Genomic DNA, 23,639 nt, shown 5'->3' with positions numbered 1-23,639 from the left:
TGCAGTGGGGAGGAGATGAAACATCACAGAAAAAATGACCCCAGAATTGTTAAGTAGTACATTGCACAAGGAGTATGCAATGGTTCATGTGTGCTAAAAAAAGAAAAATGTTTATAAATACTTTGATCAGCTGCTAGAGCCTTCTTCAATCCCACTGACAGGTGAAGTTAAAGCTGAAGCAGAAGATGACTATGTATTGCCTAGTTTGTTACAACTTCTTTAAAATAAGTAGTCTGAAACCCAAAGAAAGGGCACAGGAACGTGGGGGTAAATAACAAGAACAACCTGAACTCTGTATTTGTCACAGCAGTACCTCCTAAAGTGAAATAACTACTGTTCAGTTTAGAAAGCATTACTTCTTTTAAGTAATGGAAACTAATGTGGCAAATGTTAAATCTATATGCATGGTCTTCTCTTGCTCATCCTTCTTCAGACCCAAATAACAGAAAATATGAAATTTAGATACTCTGAAACAGGAGAAGGAATTTTATTAGGTGATTCATAAAAACTAAGAAGCAGCAAGACATATATTAAGTGTGTTAAAATAAAACTTTCAATGTATCTATCTACACAGTGTTCTCACTTGAATGGACTGACAGAATAATTAATGGCCATTTTAGAAGTCAGAAATTGCTTTAGAAGAGGCAAGAAACGATTCAGTACTGCTGTAAGAAAAAGCCTGACAGATATAGGGATAAAACTAAATATTAAGTATTTTATTATAGTCATAAAAGCATTCAATCATGGTTATACATTTCTGACAGCTATAGTTATTTTCAATGGACTACTAAGACTGAGGTAATTTTGGCCTCATTTCTAAAGATGATGATCTACACTTCTTCACAAGACATGTAAAACTAGTATCATGGACAAAAGAACAAGAACTGAGCTAGAAGATGCAAAGGAGGCAAATAGAGGTGAACTGGGAAAACAGGGTAGAACACACCAGGAATGGCTAGCAGTGACAAGTCAATGAAGATTTAATGTGCACTGTGATGTCCATTTCAGTATTAAGGGCCCGGTACATACCGGCCCTTTGCGGCGTCATGGTGATGTGCTAGTGTTGCCTTGGGGTGGTGCTACTTCCATGCGCTCCTTTCTTGCTGCGCCGCAGCATAGCACAATTTGGTTGTTGCTGCGCTGCTGTGGAGCAAGGAGAGGTGCCTGCCCGGTGCCTCTTTTTGGCGCTCTGTACCGCACCATAGTTACTATACAATATGTATACAAAGTGATCTTGTAGGGTCTGAGACTAATTGAAAGGAAGTTGTTAGTATGAGCTTTCATAGACTTCAGTCTACTTCCTTAGATGTAGAGGAGGGAGGCTCAAGTCTACAAAAGCTCAAGTTACCAACATTCTTTCAGTTAGACTCAAAACTGCTACAAAATCCCTCTGCGTACTGATTTTCCAAACTAACACAGCTATGTCTTTGTAGACTATATGTATCATAGTTAAAATGGTTCTGAAATCTGAAACAAAAGGTTGAAAATCTCTTATCTAGAACTCCAAAATCCAAAATACTAAAATATCCAAAACTTTTTCATGGGTAGCTGAGGTAGTGACACCTTTGCTTTCTGATGGTTCAGTGTATATAAACTTTTGTTTCATGCACACAATTACTAAAAATATTATATATAAAATTACTTTCAGGCTATGTATATGAAACAAACAAATTTCCTGTTTAGACTTGGGTCCCATCTCCAGGATATCACATTCTGTATATGCAAACATTGCAAAATCCAACATGCAAAACACTTTGGTCCCAAGGATTTCAGATATAGGAGACCCAGCCTGTCTTTTCTTAGATACCATAGGCAACTACTATCTACTACAGGGGTAAGCAATCTGGTGCCTGACAGATTATGGGGCTACAACTCCCATAAAAACTAGCCATTACAGTTAATGATCAGGGATTCTGGGAGTTGTAGTCCAAAGGATCTGCAGGATCCCAGGCTGGTTACCTCTGATCTATTACATCATGGTAATTAAACTGCATTGGTGGCAACTTTTGGGAGAGCAAAATATTTTAGTTCCTATTTGTGAGTTTTATGCCTACAGTGGTATATCTAGATATTACAATCAAATTTGGAAGAGAGGTAAATGTAAACAGTACAACGCTTATACCTTTCTCCGTGTGTTCTTGTTGATTGCTGCTACTGGAGCTGACACTGGCATCAAAGCCTGTAGGAGATATATTTCCTTCAGACTGGAGGTCCTGCAGTTCTCCTACAACACTGTCCACCTCTATTGTGCTATCTGATTCACTCTTGATACTTCGCACTTCTTCTTGGTTTGGTGCCAGAGTTTCAGAGACAGATACACTGGATTGATGTCTGCTGGATTCTGCTACTGTTACACATGGTGGTGATTCAGGTGTAGTGGGAGGGGTATTTAGGACCGAATTACTGCCACTACTTGGGAATTCAACTTTTTTGTCACTCATTTCAATTGGCTTTTCCTCAACAGGCTTAGTATCTGTGTTGAGTGGCAAAGGTCTTTCAGCTTTAGAACTAGACAAAGAACTTTCCTCTTCTACAAGAGTTTGCAGATGTTCCTCTGGAGTGACATCCTCAGGAGTGGCATGCGGTGGGGAAGCTGCTGCTTCTGTATCAGAATCTGAAAAAAGTTCCTTGAGGGTTTTTTTAGGCCACTGCCCCTGAATACTTGACCAAACATCTTTCCGGTCTTTAGCTCTTGTATTCTGAAGTCTCTCATCTGAATTAGTTAGGAGCTTTACTCTCTTTTCTGCCACTTCAGAGAAACCTGGATAAAAAGCGTTTGTCCGTAAGGACTTCCTTTTGTCATCTAATCCATTGTACTTCTTACTGGGTGTTTTTGATTTATTTTTAACCTCTTCTTCATCTGAGGAGCTATTGCTACTGTTTTCCAAGCTAAGCATGTCTTTACCATTTGATTTTTCGTCCTTAGCATTAGGTGATCCAGTTTTTAGGCATTCCTCTGTGACACAGTACCTTCGTTTACCACGTTTTACTGGTGGCTTTGTTTTATCCACTGCCTCCTTTTTGACCTCTTTCTTCTTCTTGGTTGTTTCATTCTCTCCTTCATAGTCAGTATCATCAGATAATTCTGCCGATTCTTTCCGCAGTCTTTCTGGAGATTTTGATGCAGGTTTGGAGGCTGAAGCATCTCCAAGACTTTTACCCACCTCAGGAAAGGATAAGCTATTCTGCTCTTTTGGACAGAGTTCGTTATTGTCTTGGTTCACAGCCTCATCTTTAGGTTCTTCTTTACCATTATTACAGACACTTGGAGCACTTTGGTCATCTTCTGGCTCACTGTCATCAGAACTTTCAGAAGCTAATGGCAGGAGGAAAGAGTAAAAAAGGTCACCATCCCCCAAAAGTCAAAGAATTATTGCAAGTACAAACAACATTTTTGTTGGTTTTCAAATCCCTTATGATCATATTTCTATCTGAAATTTTAAAAATCAAACAACACAAGCAAAAAGGCTGTTTCCCCCCAATATATTTTAAAAGACACACTCTACAGCTACACTGATAGCTATTTAAGAAAATTCTGAAGTTCCATGCAACAAAATGTCTCTGGACAATTATATTAAGAAAATTCCACAGTATTTTTGAAACTCTTACAATAAGTGAGGCCTGGTCTCCACAGTATACCTTAGGGTATACTGGGAGAGTTCTTCCTTGTTAAGCATACAATTGATACACCATACTTTATGCCAGGGATGAGCAACTGCACAGAAGCCAGGAGCTAATTTCATCCCCCAGACTGCACTCACAGCACCCAAACAGTCATTTTCTGTTCACATTCTGAGAAAGAATATAGAGGTATTTGGGGTGGTGGAGGGGAGGGCAGTTCATGTTTTTGCATGTTCCTGCACATGTGTGGGGGCTTTCTGTGCAGATTTCGAGTGAAAATAGTCTGCAAATCATGCTGGAAAACATTATGAAAAACTGGGTGAAACAAACATGGGATCCAGGGGACTAATGCAGACCACAGGCTGAACTTTACCTGACCTTGCCTTAAAGCACTGATCATATGCTAGATAAAATGAGGTACCTAGATAATCAGTAAAATAACAGATCACACCATTTGCAATGGGCCTGAAAAACCAAAGTTCCCCCATGTTTAACACCCTTTTTCCTGTACAGCAGACATTATCTAGAAAGGTGGAGAACATACAGAAGTTACATCTGCACTTGAAAGTTACACTTGCCAGTCTTGGGAGCAGGAAATTAAAGCTAGTGGGTTTTTTTAAAAAAAATTAAACAAATATGTAAAGAAGCAGCTTTGTTTTTTGTTTTAGAAAGATGCTTCTGTTCAGAGAACACAGCTTCTGGATCTCAGCCATTTATCTTTAAGTCATGACTTTGCAAGGAGTACAAAAATGTTGTTCTTCCTTCTCTCCTTGCAATTTTTTGAATGAAAATAATGTTTATTACTTTTATTACCTCTACATTTGGTTAATAAAAACATATGCATAAACACCCATAGAGATAAACATTATTTAAACAATCCAAGCTAGTTGATAACTTTCAATATAAATGACAAAACAGTTTAAGAGAAAGTATGGTGAGGAAGAAGAAAATGAGAAAGTTCTGGAATGGTATATCAGAGGTATAGTTTTAAAGATGAAATGCAGTATTTTTTTGGTGAATGAAAGTGGATAAACACCACCTGTACTGAGAAACATGTTAATAATAATTAATAATTAATAATAATAATAATTTGTTTTATTTATATACCGCTATTCCAAAGATCATAGCGGTGAACAGCAAGTAAGCTAATTAACAAGTAAGCTAATTTGCCCCCAACAGTCTGGGTACTCATTTTAGCGACCTCGGAAGGATGCAAGCCTGAGTCGAGCTTGGGCCCTTTTGCTGGTCTTGAACTCGCAACCTTGTGGTTTTGAGTGAATGGCTGCAGTACAGGCATTTAACCACTGCGCCACCAGTAAGAAAAGAAAGAAGTAAGTAAAGGAGCCACAAACAGTGTATAAGTGCTTCCAAAAAAGAAACAAAACAAATATTATATTTTATAGAACTATGGAGTCCTTTAGACATTCTCCTCTCTTCTATTGTAGTAATTCAGCTTGGGGAAGTGGGGAGGTCACATTTTACAAATGGAACCTTTATTCTATCTCCAACCTTTTATAAGGGAATCAAGAAGGGGGAGTTAACAATCCCTTCTTTGCTGTCAACCTCTGAATATTCCCTTCCCCAGGTGTGATAACTAGATTTAGAACAATGGCTGAAGTATATGTCAAAATATACTTTGTCTGCTGAAGCTAAACATAATTTTATTAATTTTATCTTTGGGTTCCACAACTGAAATGTGGGCATCAAATCAGAAAATTTGACTGGGTGGTGGTGTATTTATTCCACATAAGAAAACAGACATTTCAGTTATAAATGTCAGAAGTAGAGTAAATGTAGTGTAGTGGTTTGATTATTGAACTACGACTCCAGGAAACTTGGGTATGAACACCTGCTCAGCCTTGGAAACCTACAGGTTGCTTTTTGCAACTCACGCTCTCTCAGCCTTAAGCCAAAACCACATGGGCCAAATGAGATGGCTTCTGCCCAGTCTGAGGGTTTGGCATTTATATGATGCAACCCCCCCTCCCCCAAAGCAGCTGGAAGCCACACTGAGGCTGCACTCAGGGCCTAAAAGCCAACCCAAAAAGGAGTCAATTTGGATTGACTCATGGCCGGCATGGTATGGGACTCGGACACCAGCTCAATTTAGGAGCGCACTGTGATCACCGCAGTCCTGGCCTGATCACAGCCAGAGTGGTCTGTGGCCACTCCTTCCAGGCCATGTGCTTCGGCCCTTAGAGAAAGGTAATGGCAAACCTCTTCTGACTCAATCTTGCCAGGAAATCTCTATGAAAGAGTTGCCATAAGTTAACATAACAACAATACTGCCAATAATTTTTGTGACACATATTTTTTTCATAGCAATATGCACGTAGCATGCACAAACAGTATTTTACTAGCCCTCAAAAAAGCAACAAAACAACAATAGACAAAGGCATATTAGGTATTTATTGTGCTCTATAATGCTCACAGAAGTTTTTGTGCCTGGTTGCCTGTAAACAATTCTTACTCACAACAAAATCTTAGACACAGATTTACTTTTAAGTTATATAAAGTATCCCCTTTCCCTTAATACTGGAAAATATTCTCACAATTGCTTAGAAAGTCTGTGTACATTACCTTGCAGTCCATTAAGGATAGAAATCATCTCTAAAGTTTTATTTGGAGCTGTTTCAGAAGCTTTGGCTTCAGAGCTGTCCAGTTTGGATGCCAACTCAGGTGAGATACTAGCGTGAAAAGGTGGTTTTGATGAACGTCGCAGCTTAAATGTTTTAGGAGAATATTTCTCATCTTTCTCTTTGTCAGTTTTATTCTAGTTTGAAATAAAAAAATTAAACATACACAATATTTTCAACACAAAACAGAATTCAATTATTAGAACTCTCACATGATGTGGAATACAAAGTCCCATGGAGCAGATCCTAAGCTTTTTACTTCACTCTGATTACTTATTTTATTTCCTCATCTCAAAATGCGCTTATAACTATTGGTAGGTAAAGAGCTTCTTTATATGCTAAACACTGGAGAATGTCCCAGGTGTGATATTAAATTATTGTATATACTCATGTATAAGTCTAGAAATTTAGGTTTAAAAAATACCAAAAACCCCTCAGTCGACTTATCCACGGGACAATGTAAGTACTGTATCTTAGCTTTTATTTTAAAAAAGGAACAATTTGTGGTGAAAAGCAAGAGTATAATCTGTCCTGGAAGCACACATACCCCTCGCATCCATCCAGCCTTTAGTGTGAGCACAAAAAGTTATGCCTGCTGGAATTTTATAAGTTCTTTGGCACTGTTTTCTTTTGCTTCATCCTTTAGATCCTATGCTATATGCCCCAAGTTTTACTTTCGACTTATCCACGGGTTATATCAAAATCCATCATTTTAGCCCCAAAACTTGCTCTCGACTTGTACATGAGGTTGACTTATAGTACCATTCCTTCACCAATTACTATGATTGCTACGGCTGCAGCCCAATAACATCTGGAGGGCATCATTTTTACTTCTTCCCTAAACAGGCTCCCAATTCACACTACTAATTTGCATTTCTCATTTTATATCACAAGTTCAACATCTACTTCAAGAAGAGCTCTATGATGATCAAATGTTTGTATAATAGCTCACTAAACAGTACTAAGCCAACACTAGGCCAATCAAAACTATCATAGAATCACAGAATCAAAGAACTGGAAGAGACCTCAAGGGCCATCAAGTCCATCACTCTACATACATTTCTATATCTCTAAATAACAGGCTAGATGTGATACTGGGCCGATAGCTTTATCTACAGTTAATAGAGAAGACCTGAATACTAGTTCTCAGTGAGATCCATAATAATAAGTAAATCTGCATGTATGTTGTATGCTGCTGATTCTATCTTCAGCTTGTGCAGCTGATATTATACTAAATGTCATTTAGTCTTCTCTCCTCAGTCATGACAATAAAGTTTAGTAGTAATCTAAAGTGAAGTACCTTTATTTTCTTTCGATGCTTTATTTTTGGCACATTTTTGTCAGCAGGTCTCACTATCTTGTCTGCTTTTATCCATTCATCATACCTGCAAGGAAATAAAATACAGTAAACTTATGTTTTGGGAGATATTCAAGGCATAAATAACAAATATATGTTTTATAAAGGGTAGTGTACTTTTGATATTTAGATATGCTATAGCACCAGTAGTAATTACTTGGCAATCATAAAAACTTTTGAATGGCTATATAAATGCTGGAGGGGGGGTCATTACACTAGAGTCAGGTGTAAAACAATAGCTGGGGGTGGGAAGGACAGCCAGATTGTCTAGTTCACCATATAAGACACATATTGTGACAAACTTCTGATAGAGATACAGATTTGCATCTTAGTTACTATAGATCAGGGATTCTAAACCAAAACTCTTAACACTGACTAGCAGAGCCACATAGATACTTAGTCTAAGGTAAGCAATTCTCCAAGTGAGGAATCCCAGAGGCTAAAAAACTCGTAGAGCCAAATAGATACTTAGTCTAAGATAAGCAGGTCAGGAATCCCAGGGGCTGAAAAAATAGCTACTGTCATACAGGCACCTGTAACAGATGTCTTTCCTGTTCTTATTGTTTAAAATTTTATCATGGTTAAACTTTTTGTAATCAGAAAGCCTTGCTGGTTTCACTCAGAAGTCCACAAATAGATGCTAAAATTGTGTAAACCCTTGCTTTACAGTATCTAAAATGCTTCACATGTTTCAGCTTGCTAAAATCCTTTCAATGACCTTTTAACCTAGGTCAATATTATTACCCCATATTGCAGCTGGGGAGTTGAAAGAAAAGGAATGAGCTTTTCACCGCTCCTTTCTGTGCCGGCTTTTCCAGATTGCAGCACTCTCCGTGCAGCTTCCGGCCATTTTGGGGGCATGAATTGTATAAACGCCCTGCCCCCAAAGCAGCCGGAAATCACTCTTTCCTGCACATCTGTTTCCGGCCATTGTCATTTAATTTGGAAAGACTGGCAACTGAAGCAAAATACTTTGGAGGAATATAAATTTAAATATCATTACTGGATTAAAAATAAAAACCCATCATGTTCTCAGTAGTTTCTCAATAACAGAAATGCAAGTCTTATCTAAAGATAAGAAAAGTTGGATTTAATTAATATTAATAATATCCAAGAGTACTGATAAAAACTCCTAATAAAATTACTAAGTAATGCATGCCAACTACCCTTCTTCCTAGCAGTTTTTCCATGTAAAATACCAAACAATGGCACAATCATCTTAATATAAACAAGTTCATTTACCAAAGATGCTAGAATTTTTCTATTTAGAACATAAACAGCACATTAATTGAGAACATATTGCATTTGTTGTTCTTGTGTGCATTTGTTGTTTCCAACTTAAGATGTCCCTTGTCGGGGTTTTTTGGCAATATTTGTTCAGAGGAGGTTTGCTTTTGCCTCCTGCTGAGGCTGAGAGAGTGTGACTTGCCCAAAGTCACCTAGTGGGTTTCCATGGCTGAGTGGATATTTGCACATTGGTCTCCAGAGTCTTAGTCCAATGCTTAAATCACTACACCATGCTGGTTCTACTCTTTTTTAAAAAAATTAGGAAAATGTAGGACTCCTTATAGGTCACATACTAGTTCATTAAACATAAAGCTTATGAAGTATCTGTACTTATTACATACATTTAGCAATACATATCAGCAATCCGAGTCACCATCTATGCATGTGCTAAGCAGACTTACTGAAATGTAAAGAAAATGTGCTCAATTTGAACTGTGAATAAAATACTAAGAGCCATCTTGCACACTGCAGACTGATTATATTTGATACTGATTGTATGCTTGACAAGGAGCTATGGGCAATCCTGGCCCTCTGATAAGTATTATTTTTATTATTATTTTAGTTTCTTATATCCCGCCTTTCTTCCAATATAGGGGCTCAAGGATGTGACTTGAGTATGACTGTTTGTTGCATCTAGTTTTTATTTTTAGGTAAATGTTTTTAAAATCTAACATGTACAGTGGCAAACTGTTCTCGTGCTGACTTGCTCATGAGGAGGTAGATAATATACTTTCAATTAAGTGGAAAAAACTGTTATACTCTGTGTCAGTTTAATAGTTCTTGAGGACAATCTGTTGCAGATTCAGAGATCACTTTCCTCTCTGCTCATCAGCAATGGGGTGGCTCTGGTGGTCATCCTAGCCTTTATCACAACTAAAATCACAATTAGAATAAAACTGAATATTCCAGGACTTTGTATATGAACGATCAAGACAGTTAGATGTCATAAACTAGAACAGTAACTGTCCTCTCTCTCTCTCTCTCTCTCTGTGTGTGTGTGTGTGTGTGTGTGTGTATGCGCCTTCAAGTCGCCTGTTGACTTATGACAACTCCATGAATTTCATAAGGGTTTTCTTAGGCAAGAAATACTCAGTGGTGGTTTTTGCCAGTTCTTTACTTTGAAATATAGGCTGCAGCACCAGGTATTCCTTGGCAGTCTCCCATCCAAGACTAGCCAGGGCTGACCCTGTTTAGTTTCCAAGATCAGATGGAACTTGGTGCCTTTAGGGTATTTAAGCCTCTACTGTCGCCTAATCTACTACTCATTATTTATTTAATTAAACTGCTCCGATTTTATCTCAATCACTTGAAGATACAGTAAGTGACAGACAACCTTGAAAGAGAGTAAATTGACTTTATCTATAAGAGACACTCAACTTTAAACTCAAAGATATTAAACTTTTTCTTTCAGTGGTTGGGATCCAGTTGGGTGAGTCTCCATTGCTTCTTTCATTAGAACTGGCAGGAAAAATCCCCTCTCCGCAAATCCAATGCACTCCCCTAAAACTGTATTTCGGGGGCTTAGAAATTTCTTCTGGGTGGCATGGAGGCAGGGGAGGGGGCACTAGTTGCTAGTGACTAGTGGGTATCTTCTGGATGTAAGTCAATCAATGACTCATCAGTATATTCTATGATATTCAGTTTAAGCCTGAAGTAGAAGAGGGAGGAGGATTTTGAGCCAATTCTGATACAATGGATAAAGTAATATTCAATGAATAATGAAGTGTTTAACTTGAAAAATGTAAACATCTCACTTGTACTTACTTACATGTCCCACTTGGGAAATAAAATTAAACTGACCTGATATTCAGTACAGAGCAGGAAAAGTAAATGTTAGTGTGTTAAATGTTGCCCTAAACAAAAAGAGGGCACTTTCTCCCACATAGAAAAAAGGTATAGAACTAGGCCATGAATCAGGGTGATTTTCTCTTTTCAATAATTCCAACATAGAAGATTAGGAGAACATTTCATTTACAGAATAAAAGCTTCCTTCTCAAAGCTACTCCAGTTACTAAGAATATATTCACTGCCATCTCTTAAAATGACTACATATTCCTGTATGGTAGTCTTAAAGAGTGTTAAAGTCCAGAATTATAAAAGACGTTCACCCATTCAGTCTAGAAAATTTTAGTCAAAAAATGGTTTCCTACCCTTAAACTTCAGAGTACGTATCAATATTCAATAAACTTGTATACTCTATTTGGTGAACAGGGTAGAACCCAAACAGTAAAGCAATTACGATACAGTTACAATTTTCCTAACTTATACTGTATAATTAGAGTGATTATACAAATACTTCTACCAGCTGTGAGGCATGCACAATCCATTATAAATTGAACAACATATGCAGCCTACTTCATTATATGCTGGTGTAAAGTGGGAAGAACACAAAGAACCATAACAATGTGTTTAATTAGGAAGCTTCATAATCAAATAATATATTTTGCCAAATATAACCACCAAAACGATCTCTGTTCCCCTCTCCTTATTTCTCTCCCTCTCACAATATCTAGGCATTGTCTGCCTAGATATCAGGATGATAAGTTCTACTCCATTCTTGAAAGCCATCACTAAGAAGGCCAGGTTACAGATTTAGGGCACAGGTTGGGGAAACCTACAACTCCCACTATCCTTAGCTAGCATAGACAGTCATGAGGGAATTGTAAGCTAAAAACAAACAAAAAAAACAAAAACCCACGTGGAAGGCCAACATTGCCCATCCCTGATTTAAGACTTGCAGTACTTGTAGAGGCTCTAGCATTACAACATAGGGAATTTAAATTGGAACCACACTGTCTTTATACTTGAAGGCTACATACACTATCGAGTACAACATCTCAAAGCATCACACTTCTAAGTTAAACATTTGTAATAGAGATTCAGTTAAATTCCAGAACGTAAAGAAATAACATGTAAATTTAGAGGATTCTGAAAACACTCTATTAAACTATTATCCCAATCAATCAAGCTAGGAATACATTTTATGTTCAACGGGAAACAACAAAAGCCACAATTAAAGTATAAAATGCTCACAAATCTGACTTTTCAAACTTTTTACACCAATCTGGGCTCAACTACAATCATTTTTTTATATCCTAGTTTTTGTACTATACCAAATTTCACTACAGCCATTCTTACATCCTCATTATTGACCTATAAATTATTCTGAAAATTCAGCTAGCCCTATACCAGTGATGGCGAACCTATGACACGGTTTTGGGTTGCAGTTTGGGCACTCGGCCTTGAAAAGGTTCACCATCACTGCCCTATACAATGCCTTTTCTTCCATAAGTAAGCAAACAAGGAAAATCTGTAAAACTGAGCTTAAATTTCAACTTCATCCTAACGCAAGGATAAAATAATAGTGCTATTTTAGTAATAGTCTAAAATATACAAGCCTTCCAGAAGTCTAAAATGCACACTTGTTTCTTTCCAAAGGAAATCAAAGCAGGACAAAATCAAATGCTTTATGCAAGTCCACTATAGGCATATACAAGTGATATGTTGTATATTTGTAATTTATAATCTAACATAAACTTGAAGATGTCATTATTTGCACTATGTACTCCACTTGGATTAAAAATGTATTGAGTAAAACAACAGTTAAAGAAACAATATTTTTAAAAGCCTAAAATCCAGAATCTTCCATATCAGCCTTTTACTTATTTGATTAATAACAACTTCATCGAAAATAGTTCCTTTATGAAAACAGATGCTAGAATGACAGTGTTTTTCAACTTATGACTCATGTAGGCTGCCTCTGCCAACAATACAGAAGTCTACCATGGCTTCTCTCCAACCTTCTTAGACAAAGGTTACTATAAAAGTAATGCAGATCCAAATGGCAAGCAAAGATGATGAGGATTCCATGTGAGTATTAATGAGAAATATGGGCTCTGTTACAGAAGACTTTGCAAAGCACATAGTCATAAAACAAACTTTTGAAAGGGCCTGAGGAGACAGCAATATTGCAACTGCACAGAATAGAAAATGCACTTAATGGCATAAAAGAAGATTAATGGGAAGAATCCTTTTGGCAAAATACCAAACGCACCACTTCCTAAAAGCACTAAATTATGGCATCAAGCCATACTAATAGGAAGATGCTCAGACACAAAAACAAAAACACAAGGGATGCCAAGATGAATCTTCTTCAGAAATATATGGCTACAAGAAGAAACCAGATCTGTCCAAGTGAAAGACTGGTATTCGCTGTCCACAAAATGCACATAAGATTTCTGGATGCTCAGAAAGCCTGGTCATCTGGTTTAATGCTGAATATGAACTATAGCTTCTTGCATGCAATAGTCCAGAAAGAACTCCATTTTCCAGATGAAGCCACACCTCACTTCACCTCTACTTCTTGTAAAAAATGTATGCTGGATTTTCATGCTGGATTTTGAGCAATGTGTAGAGACATTACATTACTGAGCAGAACAAAGGGTCTACACATTTTATTTCATTATCTGAGAGCAAAGCTGAGTCATAAGAACAAGATTATTGTGCTTGAGCTATTTATTACTGAGTTGCTGTGGTTTTATTCTATTAAATAAATAATTTTATACAATACAATGATCTTCATAGAGCAGAGATATTGAAAAAATTCAATATTCAGTGTGTTTTATAATACACACGTGTATTTTAGAAGTAATTTTAAGGAAGTAATCACTAGCTAAATCTCAATTACCTCACATTCCATCCGCAGTAGTGCACCAAGTAAAGGACTTCTCCACCTTCAATATCAGATTCTTTAATACTAGCTTCATACATTTTTTGATTTTTCCCTCGTCCATACCGCACTTGGACTTTCATGCCAGGTGGATAACATTCAAATTCTTCTTCCTCATTGTTGCCATCTTCCTCTTCTTCCTCCTCTTCTTCTGCTTCTTCTTCTTCTTCTTCATCTTCCTCTTTAATGGTGCCATCGCTTGAAAGGTTTAAAAAATGTCAGTTAATAAAAATATTGAAAAAATGTTCAGCGCCAAATGGCATATACTGATTAATATTGTGGATGCACAGAGGGTGAAGAACAGCAGGCTCCATATATATATTATATGTATATATATGAAATCCCTTAAGGATGATCATTTTTAATTAGTATTTTCAACTGACAAGAATATAGCCAAGCAACCAGAATAGAGACAGAAAGATGTTTTAAAATGAACAGAAGATTTAAAAGGATGAGTTGATTTAATGAAAAATGTCTACTACCATCTGTGAAGACTAAAGATGCATTTATTTGCCAAGATTCTACTGGAGCAGTTTACATCTATCTTAAGTATCTTATTTGACCCCATCTTAGATTACTATTTCTCAGTACAGATATTATCTGCCCTCATATTTTCAGTGTGTGCTTTATACAATGAATAGACTTCACTATGTGATATATATTAATATATACATTTGTGGTCTGTTTTGTTGCTGTAAATGAACTGGTGAAGAATTGATCCGAAAACATACACTTCTTAGTTGCTAAGGCTTCACTTCAAAAAGCTGTACATTTACCTCGGTGCGCTCAGAGACTTTGGGCTAGAATTTTTCAAGCTGCAGCACCTCAAGCCTCATGTACATCTTTTAGGAAAGGGGGTTTCTAAGGTGGTATGTGATATGGTATTATGTGTGTGTGAGAGAGAGAGCATGAGCCACGCGTATGTAGCTAAAAGAAAAAATAAACCATCTGAATGGGAACATGTAACCCTTGGGTATTTTTAAATAGCTCTTTGGATTATGGCTGAAATGCAGAAATATTTAATTTATGGCAAAAGCTTTCAAGTAAGCATGCAATCTAATACCTATCAGGTTTTCACCTTTTTGAAAAACAAGGTATTTCTCACATAAGCAGCTTGATGAGGTGGTTGCCATATTTCCCACTGAATTTAGTCTCAAATTTTGAAGAAGCAATTTATTTCTTTAATACCCAAAACACAATGCAAAGATGGAACAAGCTAGGTTAGCCTGAAACACAGGTGCAGCTATAGGTTTCAGAGTTGTTTTATCACAGCAGTTTCTGCTGTTCTTTTTGACATAAACACCAATTTGTCTTTAAACCAATGGAAACAGTTGTGACTAGAAAAGGTAGAAAAACTCCACTTACACATGCAGTATTCCTGCATTGTGCATATTTGTCCTCTGCAACCTGAACCTAGTAATTCAGCACTAATTATAAATTGAATTTTGCAAAATATTTACTTCATAATTTGTTAGAAACAGCTATGATTAATAGCTACACATTATTTAAAGACAAAATTCAAATAAAAAACAAAACAAAACAGCAAAGTGTTTGTGAAGAGATTACAAGGACATTTGAGAGTCCACCATAGCAGTATAAAATCTAAACTTTGATTTTTAGATTACTTTTCTCATATAAGGAAATTCAGTCTATTCTCACCCACCTCAAAATGCTCAGTGATTTAAATTCATAGTAATACAGACTTGTTTCTATCACAAAAAGGGATCATTCTCCCCCAAACAACAAAAGCAAACCTCAATGTTTCAGTTCAGTTAAAGCTGTCAATGAGACAACCTATTTCACTGCCTGCTATAACCACATTCTAAAAGTATCTTTTTTGTGGTGCAAAAGAAATTTGGGGCTCATCGAGCATTTACAGTATCTCACACTCTATACAGTGCTACACCAAATGATCATCTCAAAATTAATTTGCTATTAGCAGAGACATGGAGCAGTGAAAAGAGAATATGGTCAAATAAAGAACTGTGACTTTGATGTGCATGTGATTCTCGATGTCAATGGCCACTGGAAGTTTTAGGGGATTTTCTGGGGAGAGGGTCTAAAAGGGCTGCATTAACCGTTTCTGGATTGCAACTTTAATCTTTCCCCTATCTCTTTCTAATCAGCTTACATCACCCATGTCTTCAACACATAGCCAATTGAATATATTCAATGTAAGGTAGCACAGATGAATCTCCAGAGGATTACAGTCGTGTTCCTCAGTTGCAGCAATTCAACAGCCTAGTGCCTTAAAGGATGACAATTTTTATTCAGAGTAAGCTTCATGGAGTATAGTCAACTTGAAGACGTAGCACCATCAGGCCTCTGGGCAGTACACAGAGGTTTATATCAAATAAGTCTTTAAGGTGCCATTAGATTCTTTGTGTTTGTTTACAATGATGAATGAGATCCTATTAGACAGATAGTCCTATTCTTTCGATTATATTACAGAACTATACTATACTAATAACAATATAATAAATTGTTATTGCTTAGATCAGGGGAAAATAAAAGATAGGTCAAGACCTACTGTAGATCTCAAGGTGAGTACCAGTTTCTTACTTTTAGCTACTGAAGAATATCAACAACTAAAGTTCTTCTCAGCTTTGGCTGCTGAAACAAAAGCAAAAACCAACAAAAAAGGGTCCAGAAGTGGTTGTGTTTGTGTGTGTGTGTGCGTGTGCATGTGTGTGTGTAAAGGTTAAAAGCTCACTCCAGGGAATAAAAAGAAATGTCAGTGCCATGCATATGTTAAGATATCCTTAATTTTCCCTTAGTTCTATCTACGTCCACGAAACTACAACAGACAGCACTTTAACTGGACTATTCTAACTTTTTTAAGATTGTAAACTTTTTAAAAGTGTTTTGTCTTGTGAGCAACCTTGGGTCCCTTTTTGGGAGAATGGTGGCATGAAATGAAATAAATGAAATAAATAATAAAATAAATACTTGGCTTTGGTTAGTGGATCCTGGGATAAAAAAGGATCTCACAAATTTAAAGTGGGCCTACCGCATTTTTAAAAAAAAATCATAAAAAGTCACAATACAACAATTATGTGTCCCATTAGTATTATTAAATTCTCTCCCTTTTCTTTTTAAAGTGGGTTTCTAACTTTCTGTGTTGCAGAAAGGAAAAAGAAAAAAAGTTTCCAAAAATTATGGAAATGTGAAAGCTCAAGATTAAAAGCAAAAGAAAGTATCCTTAAATCCTCATAGCAGGGTGTAACATCTTCTGGAAGCAATTACCAGGAAGCACAAAGAAGTAAGAGATAATTTTGATATTTAAAAATTGTGATGCAATATTTGCAGTCACAGATGGAAGATAATACAGATGTAATTCAAGTCAAAGATAATCACTTCAGGAACAGCAGACCTGTCAAGAATACATGCCTGTGTAGGTTCCAATCGTGTTTGTTTGTTTGTTTTTTTGTTTTTGGGGGGAGTTGTACTAAGATGACCACAGATGTCTATTCCTAGATGAAAAAATCTTGCTTTACAGATAAGAAGCAAAGCACTGAACACCATGAAGCAAACATCCTTAGAAAAACTGTAGCCAAGGTAGCCCAGTGTGCCTTTGGAAAAGCTTACTTTGCCATGTGTTTATACAGGCAAATGTTAGATTTCTTGTATTCCAGTTCTGGTAAACCTAATACAAGATATATCTGTATAGTAGATGACACCTATAAGCTTTTACATACGTTTCACAAAACTGCAGTAGTATCAAGGTTTTCGTTGAATGGTAGTACAGTAATAGCTGTGTTGTTAAAGCAGACAACTAAAGGTCCAGAGCATTAAAGCTCAAGAATCCAAAATACATCAATAAGATGACAAGTCAGGATGAGGATGTAAGTAGTTCTCACATATAAACTACCTCAACCTTTTAAGCAATTAAATCTCAAAGAACAGAAACGTCAACTTTCAGAAAAGGAAAAGGAAAGAAATCAGGCAGCAACAAAAAAGATAGCAATTACATTAACATACTGACAGAAAGTAGATATATGCTTGATGATCATAAATGTACATCTTGTAAAAAGACTGATCTGAATATTAGTTAAAATAATATGAAGGTGTGCATTCCATTTACATTTGAAAGAACAACAATATCAAATGCCATTGGATCCCTCTATAGTGTAAATCAGCCTATAAATTTCAAATTAGGCTGCTATATCTGTATTAGCAACCATTCTCCATAATAAGAATTTAATCAGATAATTTGTATCTTAATGCCTTTTGCAAGTCTCCAAGAGTACACTCCAAAGAAATAAACAAATAATAATACTCAAATCCTAGATAAATCAATGTACATGAACTGAAGTACTTTAATCCCTGGTATATCAGAAGGATGTACATGTCTCATTTCTTTATATTTGCACTAGAATTCACTGTGAGAATAGTATAATGTTTCCCATGAAGTTTCTTTTGTTCATACTAAGATAATATTCAACAGCTCAACTTTCAGAAGTATTTGGGAGAAATCAGAGGAACTGTAATCAGGGGAACTAATCACAATGTTGTCCCATTTACTATAAGTTGAGTCTCCCTTTTCCGAATTGCTTGGGACCAGAAGTGTTGTGGATTACAGATTTTGGAATATTTGCGTACACATAATGAAATTTTGGAGATGAAATCCAACTCCAAATATGAAATTAATTTATATTTCATATAAAGTTTATACACATACTGTAGACTGAAGGTAATTTTATTCACAGTATTTTAAATAATTTTATGCATGAAATAAAATGCTGTACACTGAACTATCAGAAAGCTAAGGAGTCACTACCTCAGCTGCCCATGTGGACGATTTTGGAGTATTTTGGAATTCTGGATAAGGACAACTCAAACTATTCTGTCACTTGTAGTACTCAATGTGATCTGTAAATGTGACTACGAGAAATGTTTTCTGAAACAGAGTTTTTTTTTTGTTCATAGTACAGTTAGCCCTTCGTAAACATAAATTTTTTATCCACGGATTCATGATTTGAAAATATTTTTAAAAACAGTATAAATTCCAAATAGCACACCTTGATTTTGCCATTTTATATAAGGGCCACCATTTTACTATGCCACTGTATTTAATGGGACTTGAGCATCCATGGAATTTGCAATCCATTGGGGTTCCTGGAACCATACCACAGAGGATAGCAAGTAACAGACATGTTTAAACTTGAAGGATTTGTATCTAAATTACACATTTCTACATGGTACTGCTAGGACAGAACACATTAAATTCTAAGACAATCTAGGTACAAGACAATGACAATGACCACTACACCTCTATGCAATTGAAAATACTGTTTTAATTACAGATCTGTAATTATATTTCTTTCTGAAACTATAAATAAACTGAAGTACTTTTAATTTAAACAATCAAAATCCAGCACAAACCTATACCTGAAGCATATTTTTGTATATAAAATGAAAGGATGACTTAATTCAAAATGCAGATTGTTTTTTCCTGTTTCCTACTCAAAATGTATTTGCTTCACGAATGCTTACAGCACAACTCCAGCTCTCACCCTATATTCTGAAGAGTAACAAAAAACACAGCAGTATAGGAACTGTATGCAGTATCTGTTTCAGATTTTAAAAATGACATTGGCCATAACAAGTAATGTTGCAATGCACTATGGTAAATTTGTACGAAGAAAGAGAGAATGCCCTCACTGGAGAAAGGGAGTACTATCCAATGGTAGTGGGAAAGACAGATCCAGGATCAGGAAGATAAAACACAAGCAGATGAGTACGCAGTAAAAAGGCATCCCACTCCCAAATATTTACAGAACACACGAATGAAGAAAAGAATAAATCTTCTCTGACTGTGTAGAAAAACAAGAAAAACCATATGATCAATTTAGAATGCATAATCCTTTATTACTCCCCCTGTCCAAAAGTAAAGACCTATTTCTGGCACCTGTAATAATAAATTCAAATTATGATCCAGAAGCCAGTCTCTGGAAAATGAAATCTCTTTTTCCCTTTGATCAATATTAATTCCTTCTTTTTGTCAGAGTTAGCCACACTGGCAAATAACACTATTATGACTAAATGATGCTAAATAAACAGAGTTTGCACTAATCTGAACGGGGTTATAAACCTATGTAGCCTTAATCATAATATCTGCATGAATATAACATGGCTAAGAATAATAAGGAAGAAAGAATTCCATACAGCAGACATTAGAAGGCATGACAAAAATAAGGCTGGTTTTCAATTTGCATGCTATGGTTGCAGGGAACCAGTACTACTCCTAAAAGTAACATGTTATCACAGAATGACTAAATAGCACTGAGATGTTTCCTACAGTTTCACTCTACCCCATGGGAAGTAAGAGAGCACAATGAAACAGATTCAGCTTTTGGGCACTGCACATCTTCTAAAAGTAGTGTTTATAAAATATGTATAGGAATGCAAACTATTCCTAATTACTAAAAAGTTAACTAACTGCACTCAAATAATTTACTTTGATGCTTGTACAGCACAACTAATCTCAAAAAAGAAGCACTTCTGAAAGAACGATCACAATACTATTTAATTAATTATGTCTAATATTTCTTTTAAATATTCTATGGGTTTCAATTATTGCTTCATAGAATTGTTCCTAACACTGTTAGTAAACAGTTATAACCCTTAGATTTTAATTTCTAATTTTCTGTCTAAACATTACAGTATCCCATTATTCACAGGAGTAAGATACAGATTAAAAAGCATTAGAGGTCTACTCTCAATGTGAAATGTGTTTGTTTGGTATTTTATTTATTTCTTTTTCAATAAAAAAAAAGAAGTCTACTCTCTGGGAGGGGACAGGCACCATTCATAAACAAACAAACATTCATATATTCACCAAAATATAGACTAAAGAAAACCTACGGGTCATAATCAAACTTCTGGCATGCTAGAATTTAACAAAGATTAGTGAAACCGGGGAGGGGGGGGGGGATCAAAACATCCAGAATACAAGTACTGAATCTGATATAAACATACTGAATCTGTATATAAACATAATTTTAAAACTTTTGCAATAACCATAAACATCAATGTAAGTTTTAGAATGATTAAAGACAGCAAAAGAACATCTCCTTTTATATCACACAATGTTAAATGTACTTCACTATAACAAAATAACAAGTAGCCACAGTTCTCTTTGCTATCTTAGCATGCTATGTTAATCAATATGTCCACAAAGCGTGATTCTATACTAACGAAACATGGACATGAACAACTAGTTTTTACCATATTACTTTCATGTTATTCCACAGAACAAGAGGAACACCATAATCACTTCAGAATCCAGTATTACTTGCCCAAAAAGAAAGACTAGCCCCTTTCATATAATGGATCTAAGTCATGAACCAGAAGCTGAACTGTTCACATATTTGAGGTCCTACCTCCCAAAACTGCATCAGAAGATCATAAAACCCATACAAAAATGGCACTCATGATCTCAATGACCAAAACCCACTGAAAATTCCACAACAGCTATTTTATACTGACCATCACACCACCCCATGTACAATCAATCTCATCTGTTTTCAGAAGCAAAGCAGGGTCAGACATACTTATTTATTTCTATTATTTAATGATTTCATTTCTGTGTCACCTTTCTCCCAGGGTGCGAGCCAAGGCAGCTCACAAAAATAAATAAATAAATGATCAATCAACTAAATCCTGAGCAATAAAATTTAAGACGTAATTAAGATTACGTTAAAATAATAGAAATATGAAGCATAAAATCATGAAAAACACATCAACCAAATAAAATGTTCCCTGTGAGCTGTTACTCCTTAAAAGCCTGTTTGAACAAAAAGATCTTTCTCTGCTTCCTGGCAAAAGAAGAATAAGGAGGGTGCCAGCCCAGCCTCCCATACAAGGGAATCTGAATCTCAGATTTCCTGCCATAGAGGTGAAGCAGATGGGCAAAAGGAGCGAGCAGTGGCTGCTCCTGTCCTGATTGCTCTGGGACCCCAGGAATCGGACACCGTAGTTCTGAAGCTGGCTGCTACCACAGTTCCAAACATGCTACCAGCAGGAGCAGCTTTTTGACACTCTTTTTCCTGGCAGCTTCATTTTGGGGGCATACCACACCTGAAATGGCCAGAAGCCGCTTTATTTGGCCCGTCTGCTTCGGGCCCCAGGTGCTTATAGACTTTACATGCTTACAGTGTTTAAATGGATGATGCTGGCAGTTTACATTCCTTGGGGTGGTTAACAAGCAGATGAGTTGGGAGCAGAGATCGCACTGGACATTTCAAAGCCAGTCCCATAAGAATGGCTGACATGGGGATGGAAGGAAGGGCAATTCTGGGAAAGGGAAAGGGTGTTTTGTTGTATGAGCAAATGTTGTATAAGTCTGCTCAAAATTTGAAATGCTATGTGTTTTACTATGCTCTGTAACTGCCATTTGGAACCAGCAAGGTGTACAACTCTGGAGACCAGGTTTTGAATCCCTACTCAGCCATGAAACCCATTGGGTGATGTTGGGCAAGTCACACTCTCCTCAGAGGATGGCAATCGCAAACCTCCTTTGAAGAAACTTGTCAAGAAAACGCTGTGATAGGTTTGCCTTTGGGTCTCCATAAGTCGGAAACAATGTGAAAGCACACAACAAGCACACTACTTCTAGTCCAGAGAACATGAATCTGCTGTGAACATGTTTGATTTCTGAATAAAGCTTTCTTCTGTTTTTCTACTAGAACTTGGATTTCTGTACTGAAGCAATCCTATACATGATGGAGAGTGGGAGCAACCACAGGGAAGTCTGTGTTAGTTCTTAGATAGAAAATCAACAGGAAATAGCAGAGATCTTCAGGTAGGACTGGGAAAGAATCCTGCCTGAAGCCCTGAACTGCTGCTGCTAGTCAGAATTGACAATAGCAGGCTAGAAGAACAAAGGGGCTCTTTATGGTCCTGTGCTCCTATACTGTTGTACTACCTTTGGCTAAAAGTTCTTAGTCTGCTGATCTGGACTGTAAAAACACCTCACTGTGATTGTGATAAATACAGACACAAAAGCTTAATGTGTCTGCTCTTGTTCCTCAACAGTATGATAGTTATAGAACCCAAACAGAATCTCTGTACCCTAGATTTTTCTATTTTGTGTATAACATGCTGTAATTCAGGACATTTTAAACTGACTGAAAGCCACTGTGACAATAATGCATAGTATTAGGAATGATCTCAGGCCATGAAACCGATACAGTACAATCAGTGATGCGTATCTTGAAGCAAAAAAAAACCCAAAACATTAACAATGCAAGACTGTAAACTCAAATGCAAATTTCTAATGCCTTCTAGGCTATGAAACAGGATTGCTACAGATCATTAAATGCTTCAGATGTAAAAAGATCTGTTCCATATAGAAACATTAACAGATACAAAATCTTTTTTCTATCATGACTACTGCAGTGGCTTAGTGGTTAAGATGCCAATTCTGACAATCGGAAGGTTGGCAGTTTGAGTCCTGATGGGGTGAGCTACAGTCACTGGTCCCAGCTTCTGCCAACCTAGCAGCTTGAAAGCCTGCAAATACAAGTAGATAAATAGGTACCACTTTGGTGGGAAGGTAACAGTGTTCAGTGCAGTCATGCTGGCCACCGAAGTCATCTCTGGACAATGCTGGCTCTTTGGCTTAGTAACAGAGATGAGCACTGCCCCCTACAGTCGATTATTACTAGACATTCATGTCAAGGGACTACCTTTACCATGTAAAAATCACACAGAGGAATGTTCCTGACTGAGGCATTCCTTTGTCCCTTTGCCTAAAATTAAGGGAGTGGCAACCCAAACTTACATTGCTATCATATAGATCAAGTTTTGTTTCCAGTGGTTAACTATGATAACTGAGTGTGTGTGTGTGTGTGTGTGTGTGTGTATATATATATATATATATAAAAAACACATTAGCTATTACAGACCCTTTGCTATACATAAGCACATACCATAAACAGAACCTTTACTATACATAAGAATATTAAAGAAACATCAGGCCTTGAACCATGGCTTGCTCATCCCA

The 23,639-nt window shown here is 36.6% G+C and overlaps 1 protein-coding gene across 5 annotated transcripts in view; it reads right to left on the bottom strand.

Moving 5' to 3' along the window:
* Positions 1–23,639, bottom strand: part of ARID4B (AT-rich interaction domain 4B) — a 107,564-nt gene that overhangs the window by 6,473 nt on the left and 77,452 nt on the right. For 3 of the 5 annotated variants that reach the window (XM_089529886.1, XM_089529888.1, XM_089529887.1), the window contains 4 exons: positions 13,589–13,828; positions 7,558–7,642; positions 6,202–6,394; positions 2,123–3,316 (listed from right to left, as the gene is read on the bottom strand). In XM_089529886.1, the coding sequence (XP_089386012.1) occupies positions 2,123–3,316; positions 6,202–6,394; positions 7,558–7,642; positions 13,589–13,828 (1,712 nt within the window). The remainder of the gene's footprint in view (positions 1–2,122; positions 3,317–6,201; positions 6,395–7,557; positions 7,643–13,588; positions 13,829–23,639) is intronic. The other 2 variants (XM_089529889.1, XM_089529890.1) reach the window with 1 other exon arrangement.

The sequence above is a fragment of the Sceloporus occidentalis genome, unplaced genomic scaffold, assembly GCF_023333645.1.
Source record: "Sceloporus occidentalis isolate IW3139 unplaced genomic scaffold, rSceOcc1.0.p SCAF_6, whole genome shotgun sequence".
Lineage (NCBI taxonomy): Eukaryota > Metazoa > Chordata > Lepidosauria > Squamata > Phrynosomatidae > Sceloporus > Sceloporus occidentalis.
The sequence above is the reverse complement of the archived record's forward strand: the minus strand, read 5'-3'. Positions and strand labels throughout refer to the sequence as shown.